Genomic DNA, 23,285 nt, shown 5'->3' with positions numbered 1-23,285 from the left:
AAGACATGTGCACAGCACAGATATTTAGACTAAATCAACTAATAACAAACTCGCTTTACAGCAAATCATTTGTTTTGGTTGGGTCCTAGACTGTTTGGTGGGCCTCTCAATCAACCTCATGTGATATTTTTACAAATATGTATATCTTCCTCACAAACGTCATAAGAATTATTTTAAAGAAAAGTAGAAGAAAACAAACGAATGGAAGGTGAGGGAGACGAATATAATTAGAAAATAAATTATACCACACCAAGGGACACGATGGGATCAGAAGCGAATTCGCATTTAAACTCTATAGGTTCAATCTTCGAGATCTTAGTATTAAACTCATTATAATTTAAAAATCATGCGTTCAGATCTACTATTTCTTGCAAATTTAAAAATTTTTACACATAAATTTATGTTCGGCGTCAAAAGGACGGGATGAATGAAATTTCCCCATCCTTAACCAAAAAAGTCTCGGGCTCGAGATGTGGTAAAGAGAAAGTCTAGGTAGGAAGCACATCCACCTTTAATAGACCCTACTCAGCTTGAATCTAAATTAGTTGGATCAATAAATTTTGAATATCCATATATTGTCATAGAAAGATACGTAGTTGATAAGTTATATACTTTGAGAGGTACCTATCACCTATATATGTGAACATTAATATCAGCAAAACAAAGTGTTGAGCGGGGTGATTAGTTCAAGAAACTAAATAAAGCAAAGAATATGAGAAATATGGAAGCAGAAGCCTCAGTATCAACTGGTTCTTATCATCCACTTAATGATCATGATGATGATTCTCGTACTCTCAGAGGATTGGGTTACAAGCAAGAACTCTATCGTGGTCTCTCGTAAGTTCATTACTTTTCTGATATTCATCTTTTCCTTTTCATGGTTTTTTGTTCTTTTACATTTTTATTGGAGGCGTATCCATAATTTAGAGTCGATGATTTAAAAAAGTAGGAGTAATGTTTGTGTACATTCTATTCTACCCAAACCTCACTTGTAAGATACACTAGGATGTTATATTGCTGTTGTTGATGATCTAAAGAAGTGGTCTTATTATGTCAAGTCCCACATTGGTTGGGGCTTGAATCATTTTCTCTTTATATGATTTTGGACAGGTTTTTTCCGCTTGAGTTAGTTTTGAGGTTGAATTAAATTAGTACTATTTATTTTCTTATCATAATGTCAGAGCCAGCCAATTCAGATTTACCAGATCTTAAAAACTAGATTGAGTGTGTGTGTTTCTCTCTTTTTCCTTTGGAGAAAGATAACCGAAGCAAGAAAAGAAGGAAAGGGAAAAAAGGGCTGACAATGAAAGGGCAGGTAGATATTTAGTTGTTCAAACAGAAAGAAGTTCTTCTGGCATGACTTTTGGGACTTGAGGGTAAGTGGGGACAAATCTAATTTTTAGGGACTAAGATGAAAATGTAAACCATTAAATAGAGAGCAAAATGTAATCTAATCTTTCTTTATTTTTTGCTTTATTTAGTAACGGGTCAATCAAATTCAGCTCGCATGCACCTTAACTAACCTACAAAGCACTTGTTACCCCACTATATATACAGTCAAAACCTCTCTATAACAACATCGTTGGTCCGAAATTTTTTGGCTGCTATAGCGATTGGTTATTATATACCTATAACAACAGTGAGATTTAAATAATATTTCGCTGTTAGAGGCAAAAAAGATGCATAAAATCTAATTTTTCTGTTTTAATTATCAAATCTCAAGCTTAATGACAATTTGTATAACGGAAAAATATCTTTTAATTATGGAAGTATATTTTCATATAACATCCTTTGTCATAACTAATTTCTAAACCTATTATTGACAATATTAGAAATTTTATTTCTATAAAGATGATTAATCGTTATATTATCAAAGAAAAAAGATAGTTGTTATAGAGGGGTTAATTGTACAAAGAACGTACAGTTATAAAATGATAGTTACTGTTATAAGTAAAAAAAATGTTATAGAGGTAAATATAACATAAAAAATCAGTTCCAAAAAAATCGTTATAGAGAGGTGTTTACATGTTGTTATATGATGATGCATTAAAGAAAGGTCTGAATAGATAAGGTAATTCAGTCCACCAATTAAATCTTAAGTAGATATATGAATTCACGTAGTGTTGCCTTTTGTTTGAATTCCAATTTTGGTTCACAGTGTTTTTCCGCTAACACTTCAATTGCTAGGTGGTTCTTCTATATAATTTTGCTTTATTTGGTGTTGAGCGAATCCTGCTCAGCTTGAGTGTACACCTCGTTTAATTGGTCACAAAATACTTTTTCCCTTCTACCAAGAAAAATACGGGATAATAGCCTGTTTGGCCAAGTTTTTTTTCTCCAAAAGTACTTATTTTTTCATTAAGTGCTTATTTTGAAAAAAGTGAGATGTTTGGCTAAGCTTTTGGAAGAAAATAAGTGTTTCTGGGGAGTAGGAGAAACAATTTTTCATAAGCTAAAAAAAAAAAATGTTTTTGCCCAAAAGTACTTTTTTGAAAAGCACTTTTGAGAAAAATACACTTAAAAGCACTTTTTAAAAGCTTGGCCAAACACTAATTGCTGCTCAAAAGTTCTTTTGAAATTAATTGGCCAAACACAAACTGTTTTTTCCTAAAAGTATTTTCTTGAAAGGCACTTTGACGCACTTTTCAAAATAATCTGATTTTAGAAGCTTGGCCAAAAAAGCTATAAGTGTGCCTGCCAATTAAATCTTAGATAACTAATCTCGCCTTTGGTCCATAGTATTCTAACTCAAACTCTTCAATCACTAGGAAATTCTTCTTTATCTTTTGCATGGAATTTAACTTATAGTCCAACGTTATAAATGTAAATGTTTTAGCCTCTGGATGCGCATATATAGTTCAAGCGGAAAATAGAATATACTTTTGCGCTCCCTCCTCCGCCCTCAAAAAAAGAAGAGAAGTAATATTAATCTAAAAATAGCTGGAGCTTGTATAACATATGTATAATCCATGTATAATATGTGTATGATCGTGTATAATTAGTGTGTAATCTATATATACCGGCTCGGAAAAATTTGATCCCAAGAAAAAGAAACTCACTCTTTTTGTTTTGTGCTGTTTAAACAGGTTCATTGCCAACTTCTCACTTACATTCTCCATTGTGTCAGTTCTAACTGGCATATCTACATTGTACAATCAGGCCTTAACTTTTGGTGGGCCTGTAACCATTGTTTGTGGATGGCCTGTAGTTGGTTTAATGACAATTATTGTGGGCCTTGCTATGGCTGAAATATGTTCAGCTTATCCAACTTCAGCTGGGCTTTACTATTGGAGTGCTAAATTGGCTGGAAACAAATTTGGCCCATTTGCTGCTTGGATTACTGGCTGGTATGTTCCCTTCCCTTTCTTCTCCTCCCTAGTTGTTCCATTTTTTTTTTTGTTAATTCCTTTATGCTTATTCACATTTTGTATTTTCTTATACTTTATTTAGTATGATGATGATATGAAATGTGTTTCAATGAAGAAGTGAGAATTTATATAGTCGATCTCAATTTATTTGAGACTGATGCATAGTAATAGTAGTAGTTGTTCTTTAATTTTAGGGGTGAAATCCACAAATAACCATTTTCAAATCCTGTAATTGAAAAATAGTTATTGTCATGAAGCTTATATGTTTCAGAGGTGAATTCCAGGATATTGGGCTAGTGGGTTTCGAAGTAGTAATACTTGAGCTGAGAGTCTACCGGAAACAACCTCTCTACCCTTAAAAGGTAGGGGTAAGGTTGTGTACACACCACACTCCTCAAACAACACTTGTGAGATTACACTGGATATGTTGTTGAGCTTTGAAGTAGTAATAGCATGCGCTAGCTAGCCACTTTTCGGCCTTGTAATTGAAAATTAGTCACTATCATGAGTTTCAAATTTATCTTATAATTTCACCTTTGAAATTTGAAATATCATAATAATGGCTAATTTTTTAATTATAAGAACTGAAAAGTGATTGTTTGTGAATTTTATAAGTTTCCGGATACCATATGATAAAAAAGAAAAGAAAACGAAAGAAGCTGTTTTAAGGGTTCTGCAAAAATTCCAACTTATTGGACCATATTTGCAAGAATAGTGTGGTGGGCTTCACTCTTTTGTCTAGGAATTGTTGTATTATAGGTTCACACTTATCAACTTAAATCTAAATTATCTACTATATTGGACAAACGTAAGATTACTTAATTTTTTTAATTAAATAGTTTTTCTTTTTGACGTGTGAAGTGTGATCACATATTTAAATTGGTTGCTGTCTCATCTTAAAGATGGGTCAGAAAGGACAGGTTACTAACAATATCATAAAGCACATATAATTCCCATTAACAATGTAGAATCGACAATAAATAACTTTCACATAAATCATAATATATGATGACAATGACCTTTTAAAGTAAACAATTAATGCCATTGCTGTTTGCTAAATACTTGGTATGTGACGATTGGTTTCTCATCTTTTTTGTTGTACAAAAACTACAAAAGGACCAACGGAATAGATTAGTTTAGACGAGTTTGGATGGTGGACATATTTTCTTTGGTTTTTAGATTATCCCGTCAAAATCACACGTGCAAGTTTTTTTTGTAAGTGGCTCATTCGTGATTTCCGAGGCGTTGTTTGTGACTTAACATCGGAGAAGCGGAGAAACTACACACTTTCGTGTTCAGAGCGTTGTCTATGTGGGTATATGTTGATCCATCCACATTTAATTATGAGTCTGAAGTTCGAGTCACTCGTATGAAGAAAGTCTTGATAGAAAATGCTTTCTTCTTTATTGGACCTTATTCAATATGAATTGAATCGAAACTTCAATATGAATATCGGACATCCAAGAGAAACCAAAAATAATATCTCTATCATATCATAAAAGTGCACTTAGTTATGGTTCATTCATTTAAAATATCTACCACAGATGGTACCACCAGTACTATTATTTATTCAGTAATGAATAAATAACTTTGTCAGTCCTCGTTTTTCTAGCTCCAAGTTTATGGACAATATTCATTTAGGGCATTTCCTACCTAACGAATTAAATTACTTTGACTAAGTACTTCGTTGCAACTTTTATTATTAATTTTATTTTTACTTTTGTTTATTTGGGAGAAGGGAGTGGAAAGATACCCATGTAAGGGAACTGTGAAAAGAAATTAAAAAAAGACTTGAAAAGAATTTTAACCTTATATACTATTTTTTAGCTTGTATGTACATAATTTGAGTAAAAAATGATTAGTTTTAGTAAAACACGCATAACCAATCTTAAGTTCTCCCCTACCTAAATAATGACTAATACTTCATCTGTTTCAGTTATGTAATATAATTAGGGTACATTATAATTTGTATTTTAGTTGAAATATAATTTAATTTTTCTGAGTAACTTTGTGGGACTACTCAATTATAGAAAAATTTGTACTTCAGGTATAACTAACAAAACCAAAAACTACTTCAAAAGTCTTCATCAAGTTAAGAAGGGTATAAAAAACGTGGCCTACTGTATATCAGATCCCAATTTTAGGTCTATCCAAAAGTAGAATGACATGAAGTATTGACTTTATTTTTGTTAGTACATGAAATATTGACTTTATGGAAGCTATTATTAGGAGTACTAAAGTCAGATGATTGAATTTTCTTCAACTAACTAAAAAAAGCAACATCTATATTGTGAGAATTGTTACTAAGATAAAGAGCATACTTAATGTTTTAACCGCACTAATTAATTTAGCAATTTAAAGTTTTATTCATTGTGGAATTTCACTGTTTCTTTGAGGAAAAAAGAAAAGAAAATAATATATTTTTGTAATTAGTGATATAGTAAGAGTTGGAATATTTTTGTAGAAGAAGATAACTGTCGCACGTAATTGAAAAAAGTCATTTCTTCCTTTTTAATGTTAAATACATGTTTTTCATCATTTAAGAAATTCAAACACTGAAAACAGTAATGAACTTGTTTAAATCTCGTTTCTTTCGGTTGATTTCATAATAAAACTCCATTATGAACAAAAAAAAAAAAAAGAAAAAAAAAAGAAAAAAAAAAGGGAGTTCGGTAAGTAATTGTGTAGGAATCTTTGGAATTCCATTGTATTGGATCTGACAATTTTGCACGTGCCGTTGAAAAAAAAAATATACTCCCTTTGCACGTGCCGTTTCAATTTATGTAAACTTATTTAACTGGGCACGACATTTAAGAAAGCGTAAAGACTTTGAAACTTCTGGTTCAAAATAAGTCTTAAATATTTGTGTGGCTGTAAATCATTTCATAAAGTGAATTTATTTCTAAATTAGGAAAGAGGTCATTCATTTTGACATAGATTAAAAAGGAAATAGGTTCACATAAATTGAAATAGAGGGAAAATTTGTCAAGTGAGAAACAGTAGTACATACAGTCACTCTTGACTTTTCCCACATGCCAACAACCCGAATATTGGTAACTTGTGCATTATTTCAAATGAAATTAATAAAATATATCTACTGGTGGAAATGCAACAAATCTTTATCTATCCTAGAGAGTCTTTTAATTTACTTGTTTGTAGTATCAAGTATGTATTTATTAATTTTTCTGTTTTTGTTTATGTGTCTAACATTTTCCTTTTAGTTCGGGCAAGAAAGAATGATACGTTTCTATATTTAAAATTAATTTTACTTAAACTTTGTATTTTACTTTTTGATGAAAATTTTTACTTCCCCAAAAAAGTAATGATATATTTAAAATCGGAAGTTTCAATAATTTTATAAACACACAAATGTTATGATATATTTAAAAATACAGAGGAAATAATCTCCTATGGAAAAGTTACTCTACAAAGATATCATATATAATATTTATGTATCCCCTATGTTATTTTGTACGAATCACTTATGAAAATCATTATATAACTAAAATATCATTGGTTATAGGTTACAAAATAAAATCTTTTAAATTTTGCACTGCTCATTCCCGTTACGAGAATGAAATGATGCCCCAGTTTGACTTGAGAACAAGATTTCTTACAACTCGCACCAATAGCAGCAATGAGCGATCTAAAATTGACTCAAAAAACAGGCCCAACCAATTTTCTCCCACGTAACCGCCTATCTACTTGTGTTCGTAGCTCGATCGGAGGTCAAGATTGTGGTCCGAAAGAAAAAGAAAAGTCCTCCGTATTAAGTGATACGTGATTTACTCAACAGGGCAGTAAAATAATATCACAAAAATTGAAACGGAGAAAATTATTTATTTATGCTTTATTCTTTGAATTAAAGACAGCTAGGACTTGAGAATATTCATATCTGTACAAAATCCAAACTTCCAATAATTCAGTTTTTCCCATCTTACAATTATGAGTTCACACAAATCCAATAAAAATAGTATACACCACGAGTCTCCGTTGTCAACATGGTGTCCAAAAATAACGCAAGGTGCTCAAGTCTTTTCCTATTTTTATCACACTTTCCAATTGCCTTCTTTGACCATACTCTGCTCTTTTCAGTTCACACAAAAAAACGCATTAAAATACAAATAAACAACCAATCATTTGCAAACTTCTCATTTCCCATGTGAGTGTAAAACCCAACCAATTTTACAGAATTCCTAAACTGAAGAACAAAAAGGAATTCAAAGAAGGCAAAGTTGCAGAGAAAAAAAAAAAATCAAGAATGGGTTTTGAAGAACAAATTGATACAGGCCATGCAAGACTACATGAGCTAGGATATAAACAAGAACTCAAACGAGACCTTTCGTAAATACCCCACTTCCTTATTTCTTCCAAAAAACTACTACATCTGTCCCAATTTACGAGATACAGTTCGAATTTCCATCAAACAAGAAATTTTTGATACAATTTATTCGTATATTCTTTAAATATTTTAAACTATTAATTATTGTAACTTAAGTGCTTTATATTACTGTTGCCTTTTTATCTTTACTAGTGGAGAGTCTATCGGAACAACCTGTCTACCTTTATAAGGTACGTAGAGATAAGGTTAACGTATATTCTATCATCTTCAGACCCCACTTGGTGAAATCATATTGGTTATGTTGTTATTGTTGTTGTTGTTGTGACTTAATATTACTTTTTTATATAGTTTCTAAATATGTAAATTATTTTTTTGTATGTCTGAATTCACGGTTAAAATAAAAAAAGTTTGACTCTCTAAGTCCGAACTGTATCACGTAAATTGGGATAGAGGAATTAAAAGAATTTGATTTTTTTTTTTTTTTTAAATTTCCTTAATGGGTTTTTTGGGTTCTTGGGATTTTGTTGTTGCAGGGTGTTATCAAATTTTGCGTTTTCGTTTTCTATTATATCAGTGCTTACTGGTGTTAACACATTAATGGGTACTGGTTTGAATTATGGCGGCCCTGTTTCTTATGTTTATGGGTGGTTAATTGCTGGTGCATTCACATTGTTTGTTGGAATGTCAATGGCTGAGATTTGTTCATCTTATCCTACTTCTGGAGGTCTTTATTATTGGAGTGCTAAGCTTGCTGGTCCAAATTGGGCACCTTTTGCTTCTTGGATCACTGGCTGGTAATCTTTTTTTGCTTTTCTTGTTTTGGTCTTTGCACTGTTTCTGTTGAGTTAGTTTGTACTTTTTGAAGTTTATATGTATCAGAACAGTCAGAACCGGAGTTAGGGTCGAAAGTTAGTTGGTAGTTGTCCGTTGCCTAGCTTCTAACTTCATACCAGTAGTACTAGTATTACTCTCGTAGTTCCTCGTCCTTCAATTTCTGTTACGTTCTGTTGTTTCTCGTATTTCGATTAGCTGACTACTTTGTCGTAGTTACTGTGTTTTTTTCTTTTTTCTTTTTTTCCACATACTTTGTCATGCTTTCTTTATTTTTTTTGCCATGGACTCTTCACTTCCATATTTCTTTTTCGTACTGCTTTATTATGCTTTTCCCTGAGCCGAGGGTCTATGGAAAACAACCTCTGTACCTCCCAAGGTAGGGGTAAGGTTGGCGTACACTCTACTCTCCCTAGACTCCACTTGTGGAATTACATTGGGTACGTTGTTGTTGTTGAGTTCTGGATTGTAGGAAAGATAGATTATTGGGTTTTGAATAAATTATTTATACGCATTAAGTGGATACTTAAACACAAATATAGGATCTAGATCAAAGCTACTGGATTCTGCCAAACTCGTGGACCGAACATTCATATCATCTGTTTGTGAAAGAGAATGACTTTCAGAGAAGTCATTTCTCCAGTTCTATAAATGCAACGACTCCCTGAAGTAGCGAATCTCAATTTGTAGTATGACGAGACTTTGTTGAATTGGGAAGGGAATTGCTTTTAATCCCCTAAACGTATATTAGTAATATCTCTTTAAGGACAATGATCTTTCACAGCAAAGCGTTTGTTCATCAGTTCCACTTTTCTATTTTTCTAAAAGTTTCATGCCATTTTCTCCCTTTCTCTGTTCAGTTCTTGAACTTTCTAAGTTCTCGTTGCATTCGGCTTGTTCATATCTTGACATCGTCTAGTTTATAGAGGAGAGTTTATCTGGCGTTAGCACAACGTGGAGGAGATCAAGTTGCAAGTTTTCGTAGCAGTTCAGGCTGTGAAGTTCTTAACTTGTTTGTCTCCTTACAGTTTAGCAGCGCATAATTTAACTGCCCTACAACTATTCTTAGTGTTAATCAATCACGAGCCCATTATCTAAACGAGTTTCGAACTGTGCACCACTAGCTCTCGGGGTTCTCAGTTATCAAAGCAAAAAAAATTCCAGCATGGGACTGGCATTCCACTCTGGACAAGCTTTTTGTGTTGATTGAAGGTCAAGCTTTTTGCTTTAGCGTGATTTTTTAATCTTACAAGTATGTGAACTTGTATTTACCTCCACATGACTGGTCCTAGTGCGGATAAAGGAGGACCATTGTGGTAGGTTGACGATCAACGTTAAGGTAGTCAAATTATAATATAACCTCATAGTAATGAACCCTCCATGTATTGGAATGAAATGGGTGCAAATGGAGCCAAATACATAGATACAGGAGGTTTCATGTTGTTGACCCCCAGCTAGTTTGGGTTCAAGGCATATTTGATTGATTAGTTGATTGCTGATTTGATTAGTCTGCTTTGCATTTTTGGAGACAATTACCCAATCCATAGTTATGCTTGATTTCAGCAAAACACTGTTGTTCTGCAATCTGTACTGTGAGAAATGCACAATTAAAGGATTTGTTGGCTAGAGTGACAAAAGAGAAAGTAAAACAGCAGGAAACACACACAAAAGAAAAATGAAATATTGAAACCTCTGGGATGCTGACCTCTTTTTAATTCTTTATTGGTACCTTTTGTCATCTACCGACTTTCAACGTTAAACTTAATGGAATATGACATTATTCATATTATGCTTTACTCTGTTTCTCTGAATCATCAGCATATATAGTACACTCTTCTGTTAGCTTAGTCATAAGTTATTTATTGACAAAAATGATGGCTTCTATATTCATATTGCTTCCTTCTCAGTAAAATTTCTTTCATTTTTAAATTGCAGGTTCAACATTGTTGGTCAGGTATCGTGAAGAATTACTCATATATAACCATTCACAATTATTAGTGTCTAACTGGTGTTTAGCTGCTTCACCAAATAAAACAACTCTAATAAAAAACGGAAAATCTGATTGCAGTGGGCTGTCACAGCAAGTGTAGATTTTTCATTGGCACAGTTAGTTCAGGTAATAATTCTCCTTAGCACTGGTGGATTAAATGGAGGTGGATATCAGGCCTCCAAATATGTGGTTATCGCCCTTCACGGTGGAATTCTGCTTTTACATGCTATATTAAACAGTCTTCCGATCTCATGGTTGTCCCTCATTGGACAACTAGCTGCTGCATGGAATGTTGTAGGTACATTTAATTACGCCTTTTTCTCAATAAATAAATAACTATATTTTGTGACTCACACAACTGACATTAGTTGTGTGAGACTTCTTTTTATCTCACAAAAAAGGTGGACCCAAATTTGTGGACCCTAAAGTGTGAGATTTGGGTCCACTTGTTTGTGAGACAAAAAGTAAGCTCACATAACTCCTGTCAGTTGTGTGAGACACATAATAAAATTTTCCTTTTTCTCTGTTCGACCTCATAATAATGGAATTGTGCGTTTGCTCAACTCTGAGTTAATGATTACAGGTGTCTTTCTTCTTATGATTTTGATCCCAATTGTCGCAACAAAAAGAGCCAGCGCTGAATTTGTGTTTACTAATTTCAATACTGAGAATGGAGATGGAATCAACAATAACCTATATATATTCGTCTTGGGACTTCTTATGAGCCAGTATACGTTGACAGGTTATGACGCTTCTGCCCATATGGTGAGTTCTGCTTACTTTTACGCTGGCTCATTTACGCAAATGTCCTTTTTTTAGGCTACCATTTAGATTTTCTTCCTATTTTTAGAAGTTGTGCAATATAGCCCTTAGGAATTTACCCTTCCGGACAACATTGGACTCGGTCGAATATTAGACTGCCATCTAATGTTTGCAATAGCTTACAAAAGTTTACACTGTGGTCTAACGTTTTCTCATAAGAACTCCAGTTTGCTCAAAAGGGATCTTTAGACCACGTGGTCTAAAAGGTCCATAAGTTGCAGGAGAAATAAAAAGGAGGTCATTTACTAAACAACTGTCCGAGAAAGGGACAATGGTGAAAATTTCTGCTCTTACTTTGCAAGCCTAATAGTTTTCCTATAACTTTTTAGAGTATGTTGTCTGGAGGACATGGTTTGAGCTTATTTTGCAGTTAACTCTTTTTACTGAGGCCCTCCAAATTGAAAATAATGCGATGAATTTGTAATTTCCTCTTTTGACCTAATTAAACTTAGGAACTTCTGGTTCAAAGTGATTGCAGGTAAATTTTTATTTTGTTCTTATCCACTGACTTTGTTCTGCAGACAGAAGAAACGAAAAATGCAGATACGAATGGGCCAAAAGGAATTGTAAGTGCGATTGGCATATCAGTTCTTGCTGGCTGGGCTTACATACTTGGTATAACCTTTGCAGTTACAGATATTCCACATCTGTTGAATAAAAACAATGATTCTGGCGGCTATGCTATTGCTCAAATCTTTTATGATGTATTCAAGAGTAGATATGGAAGTGGTGTTGGTGGAATTATTTGCTTAGGTGTAATTGCTGTTGCCGTATTCTTTTGTGGCATGAGCTCACTAACTAGCAACTCCAGGTAAATATGCTTGATCAGAGATTCTCCTTGCACTACTAAAAAGCAGGATTGGACGGACAAATCTGTTGCTAAACAACAAAATCTGTCGCTAATCCTATTTAGTGACGGATTATCAAAAAATTCTATTAGCTGCGAGCAATTTAGTGACAGATTAGCGACGAAGTTCAAAGCTAATTCCATTTTTTTTTGGTAGTTGTGTAAATTAAGATTCTTTAGAAGAGCCACTGATGAAAATATCTTTTGCAGGATGGCTTATGCATTCTCCAGAGACGGAGCGATGCCATACTCGTCGTTCTGGCATAAAGTAAACAAGCAAGAGGTTCCGCTAAATGCAGTCTGGACGTCGTCCTTTATAGCATTTTGCATGGCATTGACGGTACAAGATTTTCATATTTTCGCATCATAAAAACACCACACCAAACCTACCTGTCCACCTGCAACACCATCCAAACAGAAAAACAAGTAAAATAAGAACAAACGATTCAGAGAAATTGACAAAAATGATCCCTTAATGTTTGAGTATAGGTTCAAAATAGTTCCTTAATATGCACTTAAATCTTGGTTCTTATATTTTACCAAAAGCTAACACTTTTAGCTTCCGTCAAATATTTTTATCGAACTGTCTGTTAGATTTGACGAGAACTATGAAAAAGAAGGACAAAAAATTTGGTAAATATATTACGGAGACTAAAAGTGTTTTAACTTTTAGCAAACATAAAGGATCAAAACTGTTAAGTGCATACTTAAGAGACTATTTTGAACCTATCCTCAAACATAAGGGACCATATTTGTCATTTTCTCATTCGATTCATACCAGAATTAACGCTATTGATTGCTTAATATGCTTTCTTGATTCAGTTAGTTAGTTTGTTTCCTGCCCTTCCTTGTTACTAATAAACTTCCTTTTTTCTGTCTATTTGAATTGTAGTCTCTCGGAAGCTTGGTGGCATTTCAAGCCATGACATCAATAGCAACAATCGGGCTCTATATTGCGTATGCCCTTCCAATCCTGTTTCGGGTGACTCTAGCTCGGAAATCTTTCATTCCAGGTCCTTTTAACTTGGGAAGCTATGGGATTGTTGTAGGTTGGGTTGCAATATTTTGGGTTGCACTCATCTCAGTACTCTTCTCTTTGCCTGTTGCCTACCCTATCACAGATCAAACTCTCAACTATACTCCCGTTGCGGTAGGTGGCCTTCTCATTCTTGTTGTTTCTTCATGGATTTTCAGTGCTAGGCATTGGTTTAAAGGTCCTATTACCAATATAGGTAACTCTAGTGAGGAAGCATAAAACTATAATTCTTTGTAATTAGACAATATTGATGTGTATGAGAATCTCTAGCATAGGCAGATTCAAGATTGATTCAAGATTTGGACATTATGAATTCGAGAGCAGGGTTTTACGACAACTCATTTTATTTCTACTTAGTAAATCTCTTAAAAACACATACAGCGTCTGAGCTAAAGCTACTGAGTTCGCATGAAATCAAAACTCATGTTTTACGTTGACCCGTACTCTCTACATTCTCTATATTTTTCTTTTCATTGTGTGTGTGTGCGCGTGTTTTTTTTTTTTTTTTTTTTTTTTTAATGAAGATTAAGGATGAAACCATTTCGTCAGGTTTTTTAGTGAAAGCAGATATATATATATATATATATATATATATTTTTTTTTTTTTTTTTTTTTTCATTGGATGATTTGCATTTTTTTTCTTTGGGCCGAAATGTTTTGGGCCTACCAAATTCAGCTGGGCTCTGCTATTGAAGTGTCAATTGTCTGGTAGAAATACTGCCGGCTGGCCACTTTTTAACCCTATTTTTGGAAAATAACCATTGTCATAGAGTTTCAACTTTCATAGGTGAAACTCCGTGACAATTCGTGGAATTTTACCAATGAAATTTGAAACTATATATGACTCTGCAATTTTCAATTACATGAGCTAAAAAGTGATTACTTCTTTTTTTGGTACTCTGCTTCTTCCTTCTCTATATGTTCCAGCTTTAATTTTTCGTTATGCTCTTTCACATTTTTTGTATTTCCCTTTTGTGTGTCTTTCATTGTCGCACACCACAAAAATGATGTAGAAAAATTATTTCCAAAATATAAACAGAAAATGTAAAGGCTTTTAAACGCGACGAGTTGGCAATTTAAGAGCATTATGATTTAGACACCTAACAAAAAAGAAATAAATGGGTTAAGCGTGTTAGGCTGACTAACTAATTCTTTTGAAAATTCTAATTTATTTTATTTTTAAATAACTATTTCAAATTCGGCTTATCCCATTCTTTTGCAACTAAAAATTCTAAGATAGAAAGTTCATCTGACCATGGAGAAAGTGTCAGGTATCTCTTAAGCTTCGTATTAAAAATTAAATGCGATTACCTATATGATCTAAGTTTACTTTATACGCTACATTTAGTTAAAGGCGTGAAAACAAAACTACCTATTACACTACACAAGCAAATAATAAGAAAAAGAGAAACAATTATTAAACCATTGATAAAATGGAATAAAATAAATAAGTTGCTTCAACTAACTACGCAAAATCTTAGCCCTCTTTTGTGCATAATTATGTGGTATTCAAAATTCGCCAACATTTGTATTTGCGTCGTATAAGGCCTATAAAGGGGGAAGCGTCCCAACCAAAAGTTTCTTCATTCTCTTCGAACCGGCATCTGATTAAGACTGACGTAATTTCATCTATTCTATCACACCTCATGGTGTGATAATAATGTCTTCATCAAGTCGTATTGGCGGATCGAGAGTGAAGAAACAAAATTTTCTGCATGCATTTTCCATTTATCAAGCGCATTTGTTCCCATTTTCTTCAAATAAAGAGCGCTTACAATAGAAATAAATTATTTAATTTATGTCTAATCATTAGTCGTAAGGACAATGCTAAGAATAAGAGAGAATGGAAAAATTATATATTATATGGTCTGAGCAAAATATCTTCGTTAACATGACTCTACATAACAAAATAAATAAAGAATCTATATGTCACAAGATATGTCATGATGTCAGTAATATGGATTTAAATATTGACACCATATAACTAAATCCAATAGCAGTTGAATCTTACTTCTTAATATTTAAAATCTATTACATAACTCAAAATAAATTATTCTCTTTCAATGACATACATAACACCTAATACATATAAAATTTGCAAGTTTCTAATTATCAACCAGCTTCTTCTTGGCAGCATGTAATAACTTAAGCATGGTTTTGGTAAGTGAGAGGTATTTTTTAGACAAACTATATATTTAAGTTTACTAATAAAATTAGCAAACCAGAGAGCTAGCGTTCTTCTGAAACTTTTGAAGATTAAAGATTACGATAACGTCTAAGTATTAGTTGTCAACTTATACTATGAATTTAAAAACTAAAATGATTATAAGAAAAATGACTTTAATTAGTCATAGAGGAGTGATGTTTCTGATTTTATTTGACTAAAGGAGAAGGAAATGACGAGTACTGATGAGGATAGAAAAAGTAGAGAGTCTTTTGCAATTTATAGCCCTAACGTATGGTTTTTTTTGTTTTTGTTTTTTGGCTATGTACATCTTATTCGTTAAAAAAAATTACACTTTCATCTCCTTAATTTATTTGGTGGCTTTCTTATCTAACGGTTCATTCGAAAGAAACATGTTACCAGACATCATAAAGCAAAAAGAAAAAAAAAAAACTTATTCCATTTCAGTAAAATGTAGAATGTGACAATTTTGTTAAGGCCTAAGGTCAACTAGTTTTAGCAATCGTCATCCAATATTATTTTTTGGAAAAAAAAAAAACTTATTCCATTTCAGTAAAATGTAGAATGTGACAATTTTGGTAAGGCCTAAGGTCAACTAGTTTTAGCAATCGTCATCCAATATTATTTTTTGGAAAAAAAAAAAACCTTATTCCATTTCAGTAAAATGTAGAATGTGACAATTTTGTTAAGCCCTAAGGTCAACTAGTTTTAGCAATCGTCATCCAATATTATTTTTTGGCTTTTAGCATCTTGATAAAAAATAGTTTTATCATTTTATTATTTGTGAAATTTAAATTATTTTAATGTGATAAAATTAATTTGATGACTTTATTATCAAATAAACAAGGTTCAATTCGGTGACACATGATGAAATACATCTATATCGTACACTGTTATGTGAAGAACGTTAGGTGCTAAAACTATATTTTAAGTGTTTTTCACGTTTTGGGGTCTAATAGCACCTCTAAAAACTACATTATTCTCTAGATCGAAAACTACATATTTGGGCAAATTCTTCTAAGAGTAACGAGTGATAATTGTCAGGGGCGGATCTACACTATCAATTACGGATTCGATAAAAGTCAGTAGCTTTGGTTCAAGCTTTGTATTTGTATAAATCATTTATTTTGAACCTAATTCTTATTCTGTTCTAAAAGTACTAGTCCACGATTCAATTTATGTGTCTTATTCACCACTACAAGATGCGAATTTCTGACAGACGTTCACGTCGGAACGCCGTTGAAAAGTATGGGATTTTTGACTGAAAGTCTAAATCCGTGGACATAATTTTCAGTACAAGTCAATTCGACGGATTCCATCAATATTTCACATGTTATTCACACTTTTAATTTAAGATCAGAAGATTCAATAATCCTTAGTGACAAGCTTCTGTTTTCTGATAGCTGCCAGTGAGTATTAAGAGATTAGTCATATAGCAACAACTGATCGTGTTGTAGCTTAGGTGAGTTTTGAATTCTTCATTGGTGACTAATACAAGCTTTTAATACCAAAAGAAAAATAAAAAAAAATCACAAGATTAAAAAATTTCTTAAACTTTGTCCTTGATCAAACTAAAAGGCTATTATAAAAGACACATAATTTGGATAGTTCTTCCAAGAGTACAAGTACAATGGGTTCACTAGGTATGTTCTAGTAGTAGTACAAGTACAACGGGGTCCGTCGTTGGGTTGGCTCTTGATTAAAAATAACTATCAACTTGATCTAAATTATACTCAATTCAATTCTATGGTTCCTTCAACAATAAATGAAAGAATATTTAGCTTGTATGTACAACATGGTTTAAATTCTTATCTCATTTATGAATAAACAGGTCACCAAACATATACTTAAAACAGTCTCAAAGTACACTAGTTTGAGCAATCCTCATCCATTATTTGCTTCCCTTTTAGCATATAAATAATAGGAACTGATGAATCATAAGCAGTTGTAAGCCTACATTTTTTTAAATAACATTTCCAGATGTGATGACATTTTCAAATACTCCCTCTATCCCAATTTATGTGGCACTTTTTGCTTAGAGATTGTTGTATGAGCTTTGTATCATTTTAAGATGCATTTTTTCATCAAATTGATATGAGAAAGGTTGCAATTTATAGTATTTTTCATGTAGTTTTCAAATATATAATTTTTATTATTAAAATATCGAGTTAATCTAATCCAATTTAGCTTCAAATTAAATTTTAGTCAAATTGACTCTAGAAAAGCGATAAGTACCACATAAACTGGGACGGAAGGAGTAATAATTAAATAAGTAACTCATTTTTTATAACATGTTTTGGTTAATCATGCACCATCCGGAATTCATTAATCCAACTAATCCAAATTTGTCCCAGGTAGGATACAAGAAGCTTCTTGTCCGGTAGGTTTCAAAATTCACCAGAATATATAAGCGGTATTTTATTGGACTGGATGAAATAAAAAGCAATGAAACAAAAAAGCACTCTTTTAAGGAGGAAACATTTCTTATCATTTTCGTTTATACATTTTCAGGACTCGAACCTTAAATCTCTAATTAAAATTGGAGGAATCCCATTCATCTGATCACATGATCCCTTTGTGGTATATCATTACCTTTTCAAATAACATTACTTTGTTTAACCATATGATATCCAGGACCCATTTGAGTTGTGTAGGGTCCATTTAAGGGGGAAATACTCCTTACCAAAAAAAATTCTATTTGTAAGCGAGGGTGAATATTCATTTAATATCCAAAAATACTTGATTGTAAACCAAATTACCTTTAATATTAACTTGAGGTTTGTTGTAGATAAGAACCCATGAAAAAATTGAATCCGTCTCTGTCTCAAAACTCGAACTAGAGACCTGTAATTAAAGATGAAGGAATCCAACTATCCCACTGACATCTTGGTGATATACCATTACCCGATGTAGGTGACCTTTTTCAAATAATAATTAAATATGTCAATCATATTTTTCTTCTTCTTACAGACGATTTGGACATTCTAACAATTACTACCTGCTACATAGAATTGTATTTAAAAATAACTGGTCACTCTCATTACTTGGTGGCTTCAAGATTATGAACAGAACCAAATTAATATAATACTGCATAAGTTATTGGAATGTGAGGTCAAATATTATGACACGTTCATTTAATTGAGTTATCAGCCAGATGGTAACATTAGTATTTATGATTTATTCAAAGCTGACAAAGAAAGAAAATTGTCTCCTTGTTATGTGTTAATGATTGCTAGTATAATTCCAAGTTTTGTGGACAGATTCACTTTATGGGCATCTTCATTTTATTTTGTTTTTCTTTGGATAAGGGAGTGAAAAGAAGTATTCTTTTGGAGCTAATGTAACAAACTTTGTTATGCAAGCCTCCAAACTAAGTCACGGAGCTTTGCTGATTTATAAACCGTTCCTAATGAGCGATCTGCTCACGTTTGAGCATGATGAATCACTTTGTCCCGACCTGTTGGTTAATCATTCGGAGCATGATGAATCACTTTATCCCGACCTGTTGGCTAATCATTCGGCATCCGGAATGCGTTAATTTGACTAATCCAAATTCGTCCTATGTAGGACTCAAGAAGCTTCTGGTACAGTAGGTTTTCAAAATTCACTAGGATAAGCAGTATTATTGGACTAAAATGAAACAACAAGCAATGAAACAAAAAGAAAGGAGTAGTCTTTTAAGGAGGAAACACTTTCCTTTCATTTTTCTTTTACATTTTCAGGACTCGAACCTTAGATCTCTAGTTAAACATGGAGGAATCCGATCCCATCCAACCGACGACATCCCTTTGTGGTATAGCATTACCTTTTCAAATAACATTACTTTGTTTAACCATATGATACCCAAAACCCATTTAAGCTGTGCAGGGTCCAAAAAAAATTCTATTCCTAGGCGAGGATGAATATTCACTTAATATCCAAAAGTACTTAGCTTAAAACCAAATTACTATGGCTAATTGTAATTGTAGTATTAACTTGAGGTTGTTTTAGGAATTCATATAAAAATTTCTGGATGTGATTCTGTCTCAAAACTTGAACTTGAGACCTGTAATTATAGATGAAGGAATCCAACTATCCCACTGCCATCTTGGTGGTATAACACTACCGGAGGTAGATGACCTTTTTCAAATAATAATTAAATGTGGTAATCATTTTTTCTTCTTACAGACGATTTGGACATTCTAACAATTACTACGGGCTACATAGAGTAGTATTTAAAAATAACTGGTCACTCTCATCACTTGGTGGCTTCAAAATTATGAACAGGACCAAATTATTTTAATACTGCATAAGCTGTTGGAATGTGAGGTCAAACATTATCACACGTTCATTTAATTTTCCCTTTAATTAAGGGAAAAGGGTCAAAAATATCCCTTTACTTTGGAAAAAAATTTAAAATATCCTCCGAACTTATTTTGGGTCAAAAATACCCCTCCCGTCCTCAAGGTTTTTAAATATAACCTGTCTTCGAGAAATTATCCCAAAATAACTCGAAATCCTTTTTTAAACCTGCTCCATTTAACCCGACCCAACTAAATAATAACCCATAAAATCTCTTATTCGCCCAATACGTAGGTTTGAAGTTTGAGGGAATTGAGGGAATAACGGGATCTTATGGGTTATTATTTAGGTGGGTCGGTTTAAAATGATTGTTAGTTTAAAAAATAATTTTGGGTTATTTTGGGAGATAATTTCCGTCGAAACAAGGGTATATTTGAAAAGCCTTTGGGAGGCGGGAGGTATTTTTGATTCAAAATAAGTTTGGAGGATATTTTTAGCCCTTTTTCCAAAGTAGAGGGGTATTTTTGACCTTTTCCCTTTAATTAAAGTTATATATCAACCAAATGGTACCACTAGTATTTATGATTTATACAAAGATGATAAAGGAAGAAACTGTCTCCTTGTTATGTGTTACTTTGCCAGTGTAATTTCCAGTTAACGGACAAATTCACTTTTAGTTTATTTTCTCTGGATAAGGGAGCGAATTTGGAGACGGTTCCTAAACACAGCAAAGCCCCTTTACTTTTCCCTAATAACGCCGACATTCAAAATATAAGAAGTAAATGCACGAAGAAGCTAGGGAGATTCAACATCTACTATATATACATGAAAATTAATTTTAAACTTTATGTACAATGTAATTTTACGACGAATGAAATTCGGATGAACCCCTTGCGCTTTTGGAGCATTATATACAACTGTGGATATATAGAAAATCGCAAATATAAACATTTCTGGTTGATCGACCATGTTCCTAGGGGTAAATATCTCAAAAGGTCATTGAACTTTGAGAAATTATATAGTAAAGTCATTGAATTTTCCTACATATCAATAAAATCACTCAACTACATATGTCATCAAAAAAATATGACATGGCAATATTAATTAATTATTTTATGCCATGTAGATGTGGGCCACACAATCAAATAAAATAAATCCATATCTTTAAACCCACACCCACTCACCCGACCCACAAGGGTTTCATCTAAAAAACCCTTTCCTAGTTCTCTCTCCACTTTTCTTCTCTTTGTTTCTTTAATCCCTAAATGTTCTCACCAAAAAGGAGTTAAAAAGTTAAAAAGTGAGAAGAAGGTATAGATAAGGGAAAAATGGGTTTTGGATGAAGGGTTGGTGAGTGGGTGTGGGTATAAAGATATGGATTTATTTTATTTTATTGTAGGGTCCACGTCTACATGACATAAAACAATTAATTAATATTGCCATGTCAGATTTTTTTGATGACATATGTAGTTGAGGGATTTTATGAGATAATAGGCCAAAGTTGAGTGATTTTATTGATATGTAGCAAAGTTCAATGACTTTATTACATAATTTCTCAAAGTTCAGTGACCTTTTGAGATATTTACCCTGTTCCTAGAGAGAGACACTTTAACAAAAGATTCTCCTCGCCCACTTAGTTTCATAAGATTAAATGATAATCCGTCCTATATACATGTGAACTTTTGCTAATTTTGCATTCTTAGCTTTCTCATTACATGAATGAGGCATAATAATATATACACCAGTAAAAATGAAATCTTTAGGTGAGACTCAAATCCTAGAGAAATCACTGCGCCAAGGATATATATATGTATAAGCATCGGTAGTTGAGAAAAAATTAAATCAATAGATTAATTGAACGGTAGATAAATGATTAGAAGATGAAACAGATAGATCTACCCAATATGGAGCTATAATATATAGTCCCAAGCCCCTGACTTTATTATTATTAGGGTCCCTCATTATTATTAAGATAGAAAAATGTTCCAAGTCTATTGGATAGGAGTATCTAAGGGTGTACATGGATCGAGTTGGTTCGAATTTTTCAAATACCAAATCAAACCATAATTGTGTCGGGTTTTTAAATCTACAAACCGCACCAAACCAATAAAAGTCGGGTTTTTAAAGAAAATATAGAGACGTAGAACGTCGAAATAAAATTGCCTCAAACATAATCTTCATCTCTTCATGTGCTTAGGTGTTTTATGTTTTTATTATTTGTTAACAGGTAAAAAAAACGTTTTTAGGTAAAATTTTAGGGATTGTTAAATGGATATTATTTGAGTAGGCCAGTGGCGCAGCCACGCACAATGAAGGGTGTCAATTGAACACCAACTGTCGGAGACTTATATCATGCATATAGAAATTACGGAAACTTATCTGAATGTACCCTTCGGCCATCTCGTTTATCAAACATGGCCGAAGTATACACTACCTATACACCTCTGCTGTATAGGGAGTGTATGGGTATGTACAGATATGTATATTTTGTATACTTTATACACTGTATACATATTTTGTAGATTAATGTATTCGTCACTGGACTCGGCTTTCTGATGTAGAAAGCGAGCATTGACATTTTAGCTGAATTGGCATTCCGACCCAGACTTATTTTATAAGAAATTAGTTAGAAGTTCAGTGATTTTAAAGTGACAAAAGTTGGTTTATTAAATTTTGAAGGGAAAAAATTTATAGTAAGTTGAATGACCATTTGAGAAATACTCCTTTAGAGTTTTAGTAGCCTACATTTTTGTTTCACTAAGCTATGTCTTAATACAAACTATTATTAGTAAAAAAGTAGATGGTGAGATTTGAACATGCACTTAAGTTGCGCAAGGTGAAATTACAATGGGGGGCGGGTCTAGTGCTTCAACATTGGGTTCATCAGAATCCAGTGTTCGACGGGTAGTATAGTTTTTTTATGCGGAAACTCACAAAAATTTCAATAAATAGTAGATTTGAACTCACCATTTTAAAAGTACAATGAGTTTAGCGCCAGGAACCTTAAAGGTCGAACTCAAAGATAAAATATTATTTTCCGTTTTCTATTTCCTATTGGCTGTACATAAATATAAATGTCATGATAAGAACGTGTACACTATAATATATTAATATGTACAACCTCTCACTAAACAAGTCATGTCTACTTTTAAATATTTGTAGATATTCTCATTTTCCATGTTTAGTGTGAATCTTTCTGCATCTTTATATGTCACGCCCCGACACCGGCCCGACGTAACACGGCACCGGTGCTTTTGTTGCGTGTGACCGAGGGCGAACCAATGCCCGGGACATTTGAATCAACATGTGATATCAAAACATAACTAATTTATACAATAAAACTAACACGTACGATTAACTAAAAGTCTCACTGAAATATCATAATGCGGAAATACTTAGACAATCTGAACATATCTGAAAGTAGCCAACATGGCTAAACCAACCAACTGAACGACTGCCAACAAGACTAACATAATAAATATCCGATCGTCTCTAATCGTGTTCACGAAGCCCCCAAGCAGTGCCGAATAATAGCCGCTCATATAAACGAATCGACCGGACAATCGACAACGCCGAAGGAATT

At 33.0% G+C, this 23,285-nt stretch overlaps 1 protein-coding gene across 3 annotated transcripts in view; it reads left to right on the top strand.

Moving 5' to 3' along the window:
* Positions 1-626: 626 nt before the first annotated feature.
* Positions 627-23,285, top strand: part of LOC132067610 (amino-acid permease BAT1 homolog) — a 26,819-nt gene continuing 4,160 nt past the window's right edge. The window contains exons 1-8 of one of the 3 annotated variants that reach the window (XM_059460887.1): positions 627-837; positions 3,087-3,347; positions 10,477-10,495; positions 10,610-10,829; positions 11,115-11,296; positions 11,875-12,164; positions 12,411-12,540; positions 13,093-13,610. In XM_059460887.1, coding sequence (XP_059316870.1) covers positions 713-837; positions 3,087-3,347; positions 10,477-10,495; positions 10,610-10,829; positions 11,115-11,296; positions 11,875-12,164; positions 12,411-12,540; positions 13,093-13,455 — 1,590 coding nt within the window. In that variant the 5' untranslated portion in view covers positions 627-712 and the 3' untranslated portion in view covers positions 13,456-13,610. Of the gene's footprint in view, positions 838-3,086; positions 3,348-7,302; positions 7,713-8,243; positions 8,505-10,476; positions 10,496-10,609; positions 10,830-11,114; positions 11,297-11,874; positions 12,165-12,410; positions 12,541-13,092; positions 13,611-23,285 lie in introns of those variants that run through there. The other 2 variants (XM_059460888.1, XM_059460889.1) reach the window with 2 other exon arrangements.

Source organism: Lycium ferocissimum, chromosome 8 (assembly GCF_029784015.1).
Source record: "Lycium ferocissimum isolate CSIRO_LF1 chromosome 8, AGI_CSIRO_Lferr_CH_V1, whole genome shotgun sequence".
Taxonomy (NCBI): domain Eukaryota; kingdom Viridiplantae; phylum Streptophyta; class Magnoliopsida; order Solanales; family Solanaceae; genus Lycium; species Lycium ferocissimum.
The sequence above is the reverse complement of the archived record's forward strand: the minus strand, read 5'-3'. Positions and strand labels throughout refer to the sequence as shown.